This window comes from Tiliqua scincoides, chromosome 2 (assembly GCF_035046505.1).
Source record: "Tiliqua scincoides isolate rTilSci1 chromosome 2, rTilSci1.hap2, whole genome shotgun sequence".
NCBI classification, from domain to species: Eukaryota; Metazoa; Chordata; class Lepidosauria; order Squamata; family Scincidae; genus Tiliqua; species Tiliqua scincoides.
In genome coordinates this window covers 143787035-143802123 of record NC_089822.1, presented here as the reverse complement: position 1 = coordinate 143802123, position 15089 = coordinate 143787035, and the positions used below count along the sequence as shown (strand labels likewise).

The 15089-nt window shown below is 45.4% G+C and overlaps 1 protein-coding gene across 5 annotated transcripts in view; it reads right to left on the bottom strand.

The window, feature by feature from the left end:
• The window catches only part of CEP112 (centrosomal protein 112), a 362246-nt gene extending 353403 nt beyond the window's left edge, over positions 1-8843 (bottom strand). For all 5 annotated transcript variants that reach the window (XM_066615054.1, XM_066615053.1, XM_066615055.1 and 2 more), the window contains exons 1-2: positions 8694-8843; positions 4557-4701 (exon numbers count right to left, since the gene is read on the bottom strand). In XM_066615054.1, the coding sequence (XP_066471151.1) occupies positions 4557-4656 (100 nt within the window). In that variant the 5' untranslated portion in view covers positions 4657-4701; positions 8694-8843. The remainder of the gene's footprint in view (positions 1-4556; positions 4702-8693) is intronic.
• Positions 8844-15089: the final 6246 nt, after the last annotated feature.

Below are 15089 nucleotides of genomic sequence, written 5' to 3'. Positions count from 1 at the left end.
CCCTCTTTCTGGCTCTGCCTCCTCCTGCTGGGGTCACCAAGGGAGTTCTGTAGGCCTGAAGCTACTGTTGCTGAATGCCAGGTCAGTGAATAATAAAACCAGCCTAATCCAGAATTTAATCCTGGAGGAAGCTGCTGACCTGCCTTGAATCACAGACACCTGGCTGGATGAGGGGTTAATCTCATCCAGCTGTGCCCATCAGGTGTTCTGTATGCTGCAGCAGCCAGAGGCAGGGTCAGGGAGGAAGCATTGTACTGGTCTACCAGGAGTCCATCTCTCTTTCTGAGTGCCCTGTCCAGCAATGTGTGGGAGTTAAGTGCCTGAGCATGGTGTTGAATGAGTTAGACAAAACAGGGATATTGTTAGAGTACCAAACACTTTGTTGCATAGTGGACTCCCTGCCCAGCTGGCTGTGGTGATGGCATTGGAATGCCCCCAGCTGATTGTGTTGGGAGAATTTAATGTCCATGTCCTAGTGCTAGGGACACTATGATTTTACTCTGTGATTTTTTTTGGTTGCATCCTCTCCTGTATTGTTAACTATTTTTATGTTTAATATGTCTTAGATTTTTAAATAATTTTTAATGTATACTGCTTTGAGATTTTGGAAGGTCAGTCTAATTTTTAAAATAAATAATGTCACCTTGATCCTTAGTGCAGCAGTTCCCAAACTGTGGTCGCAACACACCACTGAGCATGTAAACTGGGCCATTTCCCCTTAAGGGGAATGACCCCGTAATAGGTCCCCATCGGTGCCACAGTGATTGCAGTGCTGTGGGGTCCCACCAATATTTGAGCGTAGCTGGGGGGCTGTTGAAGTGTCCACGTGGGTTCTGGAGGCTCACAGCCCCCTCCACATGGCTGCACAGCACTCCGATTGCTGAACAGAGCTCACTCGCGCAAACCAAAGTGAGCTCTGTTTGGTAACCATAGCTCTGCACAGCTGTGCTGAGGGGGCTGAGAACCTCCAAGACCCTCGTGGATGCTTCAGCAGCCCTCCAGGTACTCTCAGATATTGCTGGAACTCTGCAGTACCATGATCACTGCAGCGCCATCACGGCTTTCCCCTTCGCTCCCGCCCCATCCCCACAGGGACTTATGAGGTTCCCTACTCCCTGGTAGGAGTTTGGGAACATCTACCTTAGTGCATTTACTAAAACTAAAAGGTCTCTTTAATAAAAAAGAAAATGTGCAGATTACAGATTTAAAATTTTTACTCATGACATTTTTCCTGCACCCTGAAGAAAAACAACAAAGGTGTGAAAATCATGTCATTGTGGTAGTTGAGCATAAGTGCACGTGTTATAGCGAGGTTTTCCACCTGTACCATATCTGTGTCATATTTATTACTGTTTCTTCCTTTCCTGGAAATTCCATAGACCAGCAGCTGATGGCTTGAGGATCACTACTGGTGCACGGACCATCACTTTGAATAGAACCAGTTAAGATAATCCCCTGAACTAACTCAATAAATGAAAAGGTTTCTGAGCATAAGAGGCTAAATATAGTGATGGAACACATACTCCACATAATTAAGAGTACCACATGCATTTTACAGGAAGTGAAACATTTTTCAGCCTTCGTGCAATCAGTTAATCAAATACTGAGCCTGCTTATGGCATATGTGCAAGTACTTTAACTGGGAGAATCAATTCAGCAATCCTTCATGGGATTAGGTTGATGCTTTCCACAGAACTAAATGTACCACTACTAGGATTAAAAGCTATCAAAATGAACAACCAGATGTGTGTCAGGTCCTTACTTTGCAGATTATATCCACATAACAAGGCCCTGTTGAACTTTAAATTCATATAACTGTTTTTTTCCCCTCCATTAATACCTATGTTAACAATTAACATGCTACAGTGTGGATTTGTTTTTAAGCAACATTATGTAAAGGAGTTCCCAAAAGAGGTTCATAATTTTGTAAAATTGTATAATCCAAGTCAAATCCTATTTTAGTTTTCATTATCTCCGTATGAGTAATCATAACATAAATAAATACTTTTATATAAAGTTATATTTATGTCATTAAATTAAGCAGGATAATCAGAATTAACAGTAATGCTTTAAAAACTACAAAACTCAATTTAAAAGTTATGACAAATGCAGCACTTTACAATATTTGATTTTCTTTACCATTATGATTCCAGGTTTCAGTCTCTCCCCTTCTCAGACTGGCTCCAGATGCCACCATTTGTCTTTTGTATTGGTGTTACAGACCCTGCAAGCCTTTTCTTGTAACCACAACAGTTCCTCACATTATCAACTCCCTGCTTACTACTGTTTTATCTTACTGGTCCATCAACGCCTGTGAACTGCTCCTTTTGCACACCAAAAAATAGGACACTAGGCTCCCAGCCTTCCTCACTACCCAGTTGCTTCTGGGTTGGAAGCAAACAATTAACACTGCCACATGGGAACATTTATGTAGTCCTGGCACATGGTGACTTTTATGCAGTATTATGGGGTACGGCAATACAAGGACCTGTGCAGCGATTGAATCGAAAAGTAGGTAGGTATGACTACCATCCACAATATGCAATACTTCCTAAGGGTCCACCATCTTTACACATCAGCAAAAAGTTATGCCACTGCATATAACACAGGTAATAGCATGGGGCTCTCAAAATTCACTACCACCAGAAATCTCCACAATGATCTGGTTCTGGCTCCACAATGATCTGGATCCAGTTCTGGTCGCCGCATCTCAAAAAAAGACATAGTGGAAATGGAAAAGGTGCAAAAGAGAGCGACTAAGATGATTACGGGGCTGGGGCACCTTCCTTATGAGGAAAGGCTACGGCGTTTGGGCCTCTTCAGCCTAGAAAAGAGACGCTTGAGGGGGGACATGATTGAGACATACAAAATTATGCAGGGGATGGACAGAGTGGATAGGGAGATGCTCTTTACACTCTCACATAATACCAGAACCAGGGGACATCCACTAAAATTGAGTGTTGGGCGGGTTAGGACAGACAAAAGAAAATATTTCTTTACTCAGCGCGTGGTCGGTCTGTGGAACTCCTTGCCACAGGATGTGGTGCTGGCGTCTAGCCTAGACGCCTTTAAAAGGGGATTGGACGAGTTTCTGGAGGAAAAATCCATTATGGGGTACAAGCCATGATGTGTATGCGCAACCTCCTGATTATAGGAATGGGTTAAGTCAGAATGCCAGATGTAGGGGAGGGCACCAGGATGAGGTCTCTTGTTATCTGGTGTGCTCCCTGGGGCATTTGGTGGGCCGCTGTGAGATACAGGAAGCTGGACTAGATGGGCCTATGGCCTGATCCAGTGGGGCTGTTCTTATGTTCTTATCTATTTCACATCACCTATGATTTTTTTCTCCTTTTTTCATTCTGTTTATTTTTTTGTATAAGAGATGATATTTATAGATAGTATCTATTGCTCTTGAGTCAGACTGGCAGAATAGACTTGTCAACTAATTTAAATACTACTAACTTTCTAGAGATACAGCCTCATATATACAGCAAGCTAACTTTATAGATGTTTTGAAACAATGCATTAAAACTCAAAGATAAAGTCTCAATTTCTTTCTACACTTATTCACAACATACTAAGGGCCCAATCCTATCCAAGCACCTCTTCCTGTGTTGGGGATGCAGTCACAGAGGCATCATCAAAGTATGGGAACATTTATACCCTTATCTCGGGTATAAGGGTTGCAGCTGCACCGGCGCTGAAAAGTTGGATAGAACTGGGTCCTAACACTCCACAAGAATAACTGCAAGTTGATTTAGGGCCCAATCCTATCCAATTTTCCAGTGCCGGTGCAACCATGCCAATGAGGCATATGCTGCATCCTGTAGTGGGAAGGCAGTCACAGAGGGCTCCTCAAGATAAGGGAACATTTGTTCCCTTATCTCAGGGCGACATTGCAGCTGCGCTGGTGCTGGAAAGTTGGATAGGATAGGGCCCCTAACTGGTTTTCATTTAGGAACAATCCTGCACACTTCAAAGTAAGCTCCATTGAACTCAGTGGGACATACTTTTAAGTACACATGTATAGGCTTCTGTCACTGATCAATTAATCAATAAGGCAGAAATTTAAAAGCGCATTTGTTAACTTTATTTGAATCAAATGTCCTACTGTAAAATCTAATAAAAATCCAGTATTAGAAATTACCTTTCTTTCTAATAAGTAGTAACTAGAAGTCCTTCAAAAAGACACCTAGATTTATAAGGATGTTCCAGAAATATGCATAATCTGCAATTAATCAATCAATCAATAAACCAATTTAACTGGTTAGCCTAAACATGTTTCTTTTAGTGGACAGCTCTATCAAAGAAAGATGTCAATTGCTTTATTATATTCAATATAGATTGCTACAGCCACGAGAGTCATACATTTCTGGGCCATTCAGATGTCACACTATTTGATTCCATTTTTACTAGACATATAATTCCAGATACATAATTTGTCAACTGCCAAAGTTAAAATTTTTGGTTGCTCTAATTTTATAAAAACAACTGAAATAGCAGTTCTAGGCAAGCATGTGTTTCAGTTCTATTTCAAATACCTTAATGTAGTTTACCTGATTTATGAGGCAGTTTCAAAACAAAAGGCTTCATATCAACAACATAATGATCGAATTCTGCATCCAATTTCTCCCATGTTTCTTCTTCACTGCTCATTGTGTTGATTCAACAGTCAGTGTACTGGTATATTTAAAAAGATAACTGAAAATATAAGAAAAACAAAAATAGACTGTTGCAAGACAAGATATAAGCACTAAATGCATACATTAAAAACTAGTACTTTTGTTAAATTATTCAATATAAATCTCTGAGGACCCAATCCTATACATTTCATGCCAGCTCACCATCAGCACGCGCTGCCGCAAACTTGCCATAAGGTATGTTTGTGGGCCCTAGTGCCAGTGGAGCGCCACTGCTAGCTCAGCACTGGTCGACACTGGGCTAGCGCCAGGTGAGCCCCAGAGCTCCATTGTCTGCAGTTGCGTGGACCACTGGGCAGTGGAGAGGTAGGTGGAAGCAGTAGGGGAGGTGGGGAGAAGGTGTTCCGAGGGAGGGGAGAGGGTAGGGAGGTGGCGTGCTGGGAGAAGGGAGCAGGGCGGGGGGTGGGGGAGGCTTTGTTCCACTGGATCCTGAGCCTCCGTTTTGGGCCACCAGCCTGACATAGACTCTCAAAATTCTATGCTGACCCAAGGGTCGGCACAGAATTAAGTAGCCCCATTGCGGAGCTACTCAGCTTACCTTGGGGAAGGGGATGAAAGACCTTTTGAACAACTGTCTGCAGCTAGTAACAAAATTACAGCTCAAAAACATTGTTTCCATATGCAGGAGGGATCAGCAACTAAACTGCCCTAGGTACATCCACTGCAGCAGAATTGGCTAAAGGTAGGTAAAAAGTAGTACCTGGTCAACAGAACTTGACAATAGACCACTTAAGAAGTGGGAACTGAGTGCTAGCTCTTTCACTTCCTTCTAACAGAAGTCCTCCAAGAAAGCTAGTCACTAACAGGGATATGTTCGTGGCTTTTTCCTATAAAAGAGGTTTTAAGCTGGTTGCTAAGTAGAAGACATGAGGCTGTCCAGGTGTGGTTCATTTGTAGTATAAAACCTGGGTGTGAAGAGAGGAGGATAGCAGGCTGCATGGTGGAGCACGTTAGAAGGAGTATTATGTGGCTGGCTTCAGAGGGATCTGAAGGCCTTAGGAATGGACCTCAACAGATGGGAAACCTTGGCCTCTGAGCGTCCTGCTTAGAGGCAGGCTGTGCAGCATGGCCTTTCCCAGTTTGAAGAGGCACTTGCCCAACAGACTGAGGCAAAGAGGCAAGGAAGGAAGGCCCACAGCCAGGGAGACACACCAGGGACAAACTACATTTGCTCCCAGTGTGGAAGGGATTATCACTCCCAAATTGGCCTCTTCAGCCACACTAGACGCTGTTCCAGGACTACTTTTCAGAGCACGATACCATAGTCTCCCGAGACACTAATAAAAGGAATAACAAGAAATGACATTGAGCCTAATTATACATCTTTTGCAAGTTCATCCTTATTTCCAGGATACCAACATCTTTCAGGAGCAATCTCTGAACTTAGTTAGTATCCTCAAACTACATATAACTTTCCACCAGAACAAATATTTTCCATTTCTATATTCACCACATACATATAAGCATATATGCACTTGAATTTGCTCTTTGTGTTGCAGTTGTAGATATGGAAAGCTCTCTTTACAATTATGATTTTTAACACTAGACCAGTGGTTCCCAAACTGGTGGATCACAACTCACCAGTTAGGGAAACACTTTTAAGGGGCAGGGAAGGCAGCATTGCTATCTCCAGGCTCATGCTTCTGCTGCAGATGAAGAGGGGGGTTACTTACTTGCAGCCAGTGCTGCAGTCCAAGGGGATCTGGAGGGTCTTGGGAGCCCTCCATAAGGCTCCCCTTGCCTGCAAATGTCTTTTTAAAAAAAGGCACTTCTGGTTTTCACAGGGAAATAGGAAGTGCCCTTTTTTAAAGATGAAACAGGAAGTGCCCTTTTTTTGTAAGACTTTTGTAAGCACAGAGAGCCCTGCAGGGGGCTCCCCAGACACAGACATACACACCCAGGACTATAGTGCTAGTTGCAGGTAAGTAAAAAAACCCTCCCATGCCCAGCAGCAGCAGGATCCTGCATTACTGCCTTCCCCCCTACACACACACTTACAGTGCTCCCAATTCCCTTGTAGGAATTTGGGAAGCACTGCACTAGACTTATCACTAGGGAGACCTCAAAGTAATTCAATTCCCAGTTATTCTATTGCAATCCATTAAACCCATCATCAAATACTAACACATCTGTATTTAAGGGCCCAATTCTGTCCAACTTTCCAGCACTAACACAGTCATGCCAATGAGGTACATGCTGCATCTAAGATTGGGGGGGGGGGTAGTCACGGTTGCCTCCTCAATGTAAGGTTACATTTGTTCCCTTATCTCAGGTCTGCATTGTGGCTACATCAGAACTGGAAGTTTGGATAGGATTGTGCTTTATACTATCCAACCTAGGATTGTTTTCTCTCAGGTTCTCTGCACCCCCCCCCCTCAACTTCCTCTGCCACAAACGCCCTCTGATTTTATTGCACTAAGAGCACAATCCTTTGCATGTCTACTCAGAAGTCAGTCTAGCCTAATAAATAATAATAATAAAACTTTATTTTTATCCCGCCCTTCTCCCTAACGGGACCCAGGACAGCTAATTCAATTGATTAAGGCTGCAATCCTTGATTAAGGTTGCAATTGATTAATGCAGGATTGATTAAGGCTGCAATCCTATGAATGCTTACCTGGAAGTTAGCCCCAAAAAACCACAGAGACACTTACTTCAGAGTAAGAATGCATAGGATTGCACTGAGAGTTCCAACTTTTTTCTGAGGGGGTTCAAAAGCCTCTAATGACTAGTGACAACAATAAATTTGAGATATGAAGCCTTCTCCATCACTGCATCTGTGCTGTGAAAAGCTTCATCTGTCAAAAAGTCAGTTCACAACTACATAAGGTATGAAATGTACAGAAATCTGTTTGCCCTCCTCAGTCTGCAACTTCCTTTCAAATTTTAAAGGAGACATTCATAAACATATCTGCACTTCCTACTTCACAAAACAAGCTTGCTAATCATAGGACAATTTCCTTACTACCTCTGTTCACATTTGTCTGCTTATAGTTCAAGCCCACAAACATGAACCCAACTTCATTATTTTGCAGTTTTGTCAAATCATCACCAAACTATGTCTGCTATTCTCCCCCCATCCCACCTTATAAACAGCCTATATGCAACATGGTCTTATCGCAAATTGACAAATTGTGGTCACTGCAAATCCTTTTTAACTTGATGGTTTTTGACACAAAGAGGGGAGGAAGAGGAGACTATCATCTCATCACTGGGGATCAGTACAAGTGCACTAGTAAGCATTATCTATTCAGATTCAAGTCCCTCTTAGGCTGCAATCCTATCCATATTAAGCTGGGAGTAAGATCTATTGATGATAATGGAAATGACTTCTCAATAGACATGCATAGGATTAGCTCTAAATTCACTAGAACTTACTCTCAAGTAGATGCACATAGGTTTGCTGTCTTTTAGCCCAGTCCTCCTGTGTATGTTGCTAAGAAGTGTTTCCCCTGAATCCACTAGGCCGAGGACTTACTCCACGTAACTTTATGGGACTGCAGGTGTGAAGCCCAAGTCTAAGCATTTCTACTCAGAAGCACGCCTAAGAGACTGAGGGCCCAATCCTATCCACCTTTTCAGCAGTGGTGCAGACGCAAGGCAGCCCTGAGTTAAGGGAACCACTGTTCCCACACCTTGAGTAGGCCTCTGTGACTGCCTCCCCACTACAGGGTGCAGCGCCACGACCCTTTGGCACCAGAAAATGGGATGGGATTGGGCCCTCAGGCTGCAAACCTACGCACACTTTCCTGGGGGTAGGTCCTATTGAATGCAATGGGCCTTGCGCCCGAGTATATGGGGCATGGTCTTGTGCCCTTAGGCTGCCATCCTCTCCACACTTTCCTGTGAGTAAGCCCCATTGACTTCAACGGGGCTTGCTTCTGAGTAGACATGCCTGGGCTCGGGCTCGTATTTCCAACGACGGGCATTAAGGAGAAGGGCGACGTTTTGCGGTCCCTTTAACCTCCTGCACGACAACAGAGCTCCGTTTACCTCGCACGGCCCGCCTGCCGGGGCTGTCGGCACTGCTCCCGCCTGACTGAGCGCGGGGTGGGCGAGGGGGTCGGGGTGGGGGCAGGAACTGCGCTGCCTGGAGACTCCCGGCTCGCCCCGCCCGCTTCCCTGCCAGCAGAACGAGGAGGCGCCCCCCTGACAGCGCTCAGGCCTCGGGCGAAGGAGCGTCGCTCAGGCTGCCTCGGAGCCCGGCCAAGCGCAGCCAACGGTTCAAACCAGCCCCGCCCTTATGCTCCCGACGGTCTGAGCAGGGCGTGGCCAAGCGGGCAGAAACTACTTCCGTTTCCGGTAGCGCCGGAGAAGCCAAGCCGCTTCGGTTGCTAAGCAACGAGACTGGCGGGGGGGGTTACAGAGTCTGTTCTTAGGGCTGGTCTGTGGCTGAGCGGCGGGCGGGCTTCTTTGGGGTCGTTCTCGCCCCACTGAGCGGGCCAGTCGAGCTGTGCTGGTGGCACTGCACACAGACACAGTGTGGCTTAACGGGACGTCTCACAGCACAAGCCTCTGCCTGTCTACTCAGAAGTAAGCCCCATTAAGCAGCCCAATTACACACACACACCCCAGTACACACACACGCACACCCCAACACGTACACACCCAAGTACACACACACATACGCACACCCCAACACGCACACGCACACACCCCTACACACACCCAGTACACATATCGCACACACAACCCAACATGCACGCCCCTACACACAAACCCCATTACACCAACACACACACACACCCCAGTACACACCCCAACACGCACACACGCACACCCCTACACACACACACCAGTACACACACATACACCCCAGTACACACACACACACACCCCAACACGAACATGCACACACCCCAGTACTCACACACACCCCAACACACGCACACACCCCTACACACACACACACACACACACACACAGCCCAAGCCTCTGCATGTCTACTCAGAAGTCAGTCTTTAGAGCCAGGTCTACTGGGCTTCCTGTCCGGAGCCCAGGTCTACCTGCCCGTGCAGAGTCAGCAGCTACAGTAACACAGAAAACCAAACACTCCTAAGTCTTTCTAAAAATAGAAAAACATTGCAGAAAATTAGCATGATCATAATTAGACTCACACCGGAATGAAAGGTGTCCTGTCTGCACCAAAACGTACTTTTGCAGCAGCTGTAGTCCACAGCTATGTCCCCAAGCTCCTATACACTCCTTCATGGTAGGTGGGTTCACAAGGCAAAGAGCTACTGCTACAGGCCTGTTTTCTCCCAGATTTGACAGACTTTTGTGTTAAGGAGTGTCATGTGTGCATTCCTCGTCCTGGCACACATGGCTTGTGGCAGCAGCCACTGTCTCTCACTCATGGTAGCAACCCCAGCATTCTGTGCAGGCAGCGAGTCCAGATGAGATTGGAAAATGTAAGATCCCAGGAAATTTCTGGGGCCCCTCCTTTGGTTCCTGGGCCTTCTTTCATAGCCTGGGTTCTCTTCTTCACCCTGGGCCCCAAGTACAAATTGCCGCCTTTACCCCTGTCTCATGGGCCCTGGTAAGAGGCACTAGCACTGCCAATTTGGTAGAATATTTTTTAATGTATGAAGACTTAGTAGACCATCAGCAGTTCTCAAAGGCTGCATAAATACCCAGTCTGTTGTGTAAAAACTAAGGATCTTTGATTCAGCTCTTGCAGCCCCCACTGGGGAAGCCACTGAAAACATCTTCTGTCTTCTGTGTGGTTATACTTCTTGTGTAAAAATGTCTCCTTTCTGACACCCTTCCACAGTATGCATTTGCCCAGTTGCTACTATAAACAGTTTTGTTAAGAAAAGTCGGTGCAAGGTGTAGTTTGAAAGACAACACAATCTCTTGTGTTTTACGTTCCAAAGCAGAATTCTCAGTTTCAAGTGAGGAAGAAGATAGGTCCTTTCTGACTTATTTCTTAAGATTTTCATTTGCTGCTTCACCACCATAAGGAAAAAAAGAATGTGTCAACTAATGGGGGGGGGGTAATGGGGGGGAATGAAGGATTTAGCTGTTCTGTTATTTTCCTCAGTCCTTACAGTGTCAGCCTACTTGTGGTGTATACTTGAAAGTAAGTCTCATTATATTGATTTTTATTGTGTAAACCGATTTGTGAACTACTCTGGTTAAAAAGCGGTATATAAGCATTCGTAATAATAATAATAATAATAATAATAATAATAATAATAATAATAATAATAATAAATGGGACTTATTCCCAGGCAGGTTTGCAAGCTTGCTGCCAACACAGATGTGAAGGTGACCTTACTTCCTTTTTATGAAGAGGCTTAACAGGGTTTGCAAGGTTTTTTGCTCATAAAATAAAAATATTTACAAACATAGTATTTTACATAATATTTTGAGCCATTAAACAAAGTCTGTCAATAATATGTTTGCTTCAGTGCCCAGAACAAATTCAGCACATTGACTGGTATAAATTACTGTACTGTACTCAACCTCTTTTCAAAGTGGTCTATAGTATTTAGTAAAGACCGTTTTAGTATCGTGGTCTTTTCAACAGTAGTCTATACCTGTTGTTGCTTGTACTGTACCATAAATGTACATTGTACAGAGCAAATACTTTATGGGTAATGTAACAATGTTACTTGTGTTGCCCTGAGATGCTTATGATATACAGCAGTGGTTCTAAATCTTTTAGCACCAGGACTCATGTTTTAGAATGAGAATCTGTCATAACCCACCAGAAGTGATGTCATGACTGGAAGTGACATCATCAAGCTGAACAATTTTTAACAATTCTAGGCTGCAGTCCTACCCACACTTACCCAAAAGTAAGTCCTATTTACTATCATTGTTAAAAGCATATACATGGTACTTTTAACAGAATACAGTTCTATAACATTTCCCCAAATGCAGTCACATACCATGGTAGCATCAAGTCTAATATATTAAAATATTGAAATGAATGGGGACCCACCTAGTGGGCCCCAACCCACAGTTTGAGAAACACTGATATACAGTACATTCTTGACAGCAGGGGAGAAAACAGAAGAATAAAGTTGGTTCCTTATTCAGCCAGAGGTAAGGGGAAACTTTTCCCTTTACCCCTGGGTAAGGGCTGCTGGCCACAATGGGTCTCCTCGGACTTGTGCCACCTCCAGAGGTGAGCAGACCGGCTTGAAGTCGCTCCTCCCTGGGAATGGGGGTTGAGATCCTGCATAACTGCTAGATCCCAGCCCCGCCACCCGCTCCCCACCCACCCACCCCCAGGGCCGCCCATTGCCTGCTCTCCCCCCACCCAGGAACACCTCCCTCCCTCCTCCTCACCCCCCCACACACCTACCTTTTCCGCTTGTGTCAGCGCAGGTGGGCCGACACAAGCAGCTGAGGGGAAACCAGTGCGGAGGCTTATGTCAGCCTCCTTAGGTCAGCGCTTCTCAGAGCGCCGACCTGGCTTCCCCTTGAGGAGGCACAAATGTGCTTTACAGCACATTTGCGACCCTCCTAGACCGGCCCAAGGGACTTGGGTCAGCATAGGGCGCAGTTTGGATTGCGCCCTTAGTCATTTTTTTAAAAGATCAGTTTAATGCAATGTGACCTGACTTTAGCAATAAATAGAATCTTTTTTTAAAACCATATTACTGTGTTGCAAATGTATACATGTTTTGCCATTCCAGGTGCTACTGACAGCCAGATATTTGGGGTTGCACTTAGAGAAGGGGTATCTAGGTCAGCATTAAGAACTAAAGGGCTTTGTGAATTTTTGGAAATTTGCTTGAAAGAGATTGGCTGAAGGTATACTGCAAGGAGATTGGTTAAAAAAAAAAACCTGCTTGACACCTAGGTATCCACCACAATGCAAGAGTGCTTATTTTTCTGGAGTATCATTAAGTGAAGGGAAAAACCAATGGGCTTCTTCAGTCACTTGCACTGCGTTGCCCTATGATGATAACAGCAAAGCAGTATTTGTGTACCTCCCTGCCTCAACTGAATAATATAATTTTGGTTCAAGCCAAGGTGCTAGGATGGAAGCCTAGCAATAGCCCTACCACTTGTGTCTCAATATAGATTCGCTCTTAGTAGATGATGAGGAACCAGCACTACTGATCACAGTGGCATTGTTAGGGGGTGCTGGTTGCACCGTGTAACATGCACAAGAAGGATGACACCACCACTGACCAAAATTTTTAAAATCTTGGTATTTCCACATAATTATTGTATTGGCAACCTTCAGTCTCAAAAGACTATGGTATCGCGCTCTGAAAGGTGGTTCTGGCACAGCATCTAGTGTGGCTGAAAAGGCCAATCCGGGAGTGACAATCCCTTCCACACCGGGAGCAAGTGCAGTCTGTCCCTGGTCTGTCTCCCTGGCTATGGGCCTTCCTTCTTTGCCTCTTAGCCTCAGACTGTTGGCAAAGTGTCTCTTCAAACTGGGAAAGGCCATGCTGCACACCCTGCCTCCAAGCGGGCCGCTCAGAGGCCAGGGTTTCCCACTTGTTGAGGTCCATCCCTAAGGCCTTCAGATCCCTCTTGCAGATGTCCTTGTATCGCAGCTGTGGTCTACCTGTAGGGCGCTTTCCTTGCACGAGTTCTCCATAGAGGAGATCCTTTGGGATCCGGCCATCATCCATTCTCACGACATGACCAAGCCAACGCAGGCGTCTCTGTTTCAGCAGTGAATACATGCTAGGGATTCCAGCACGTTCCAGGATTGTGTTGTTTGGAACTTTGTCCTGCCAGGTGATGCCGAGGATGCGTCGGAGGCAGCGCATGTGAAAAGCGTTCAGTTTCCTCTCCTGTTGTGAGCGAAGAGTCCATGACTCGCTGCAGTACAGAAGTGTACTCAGGACGAAAGCTCTGTAGACCTGGATCTTGGTATGTTCCGTCAGCTTCTTGTTGGACCAGACTCTCTTTGTGAGTCTGGAAAACGTGGTAGCTGCTTTACCGATGCGCTTGTTTAGCTCGGTATCGAGAGAATGAGTGTCGGAGATCGTTGAGCCAAGGTACACAAAGTCATGGACAACCTCCAGTTCATGCTCAGAGATTGTGATGCAGGGAGGTAAGTCCACATCCTGAACCATGACCTGTGTTTTCTTCAGGCTGATTGTCAGTCCAAAATCTTGGCAGGCCTTGCTAAAACGATCCATGAGCTGCTGGAGATCTTTGGCAGAGTGGGTAGTGACAGCTGCATCGTCGGCAAAGAGGAAGTCACGCAGACATTTCAGCTGGACTTTGGATTTTGCTCTCAGTCTGGAGAGGTTGAAAAGCTTTCCGTCTGATCTGGTCCGGAGATAGATGCCTTCTGTTGCAGTTCCAAAGGCCTGCTTCAGCAAGACAGCGAAGAAAATCCCAAACAAGGTTGGTGCAAGAACACAGCCCTGCTTCACTCCGCTTCGGATGTCAAAAGGGTCTGATGTGGAGCCATCGAAGACAACAGTGCCCTTCATGTCCTTGTGGAAAGATCTGGTGATGCTGAGGAGCCTGGGTGGACATCCAATCTTGGGGAGAATCTTGAAGAGGCCGTCTCTGCTGACCAGGTCGAAAGCCTTTGTGAGATCTATGAAGGCTATAAAGAGTGGCTGTTGTTGTTCCCTGCATTTCTCCTGCAGTTGTCTAAGGGAGAATACCATATCAGTGGTGGACCTGTTGGCTCGGAATCCACACTGCGATTCTGGATAGACGCTCTCTGCAAGTACCTGGAGCCTCTTTAGTACAACTCGGGCAAACAGCTTTCCTATAACGCTAAGGAGAGAGATGCCGCGGTAGTTGTTGCAGTCACCCCTGTCACCTCTGTTCTTGTACAGCGTGATGATGTTTGCATCCCTCATGTCTTGAGGTACTCCACCTTCTCTCCAGCAGAGACAGAGGATTTCATGCAGCTCAGTGACGATGATCTCTTTGCAGCATTTTAGGACTTCAGCAGGGATCATGTTATATATCATTTGATGTGTAATTTCACGCAGAATGTAATAAAACAAACCACGTTGAAATATCTGTGGTATCAAGAGTTATAGCTCAAAAAACAGCGGAGGTGGGGCAACACCATGCCCATAACTTGGGGTGTTGCCCCGCGCACTCCATAGGAGGAGGTCCATCATGGAGGTGAAGTGCTGGCCTCCTGCACCAGATGACACAAACTCTAATGATATCACTGAATCATACCTAGGCTGAATTTCCTAAGGGAACAGTTTCCTTTGCTAGATAGTGTTCATGTTGTGCTAGGATTAAAGCAGAAGAGAGAAACTTCTAACAGAGAAGAGACTTCTGTACAAAAACATGTGATCTGACAGCTGCCTAACTTCTATCCAAGAGAGGGAGCAACCCAGAAGTCTGTACAGTCACCATGATGCAGCTTCAAAAAGAAACAGCTGCACTAAACAGCTTAGCAGTTGTGTGCTGACCCTCCAGAGGAATTTA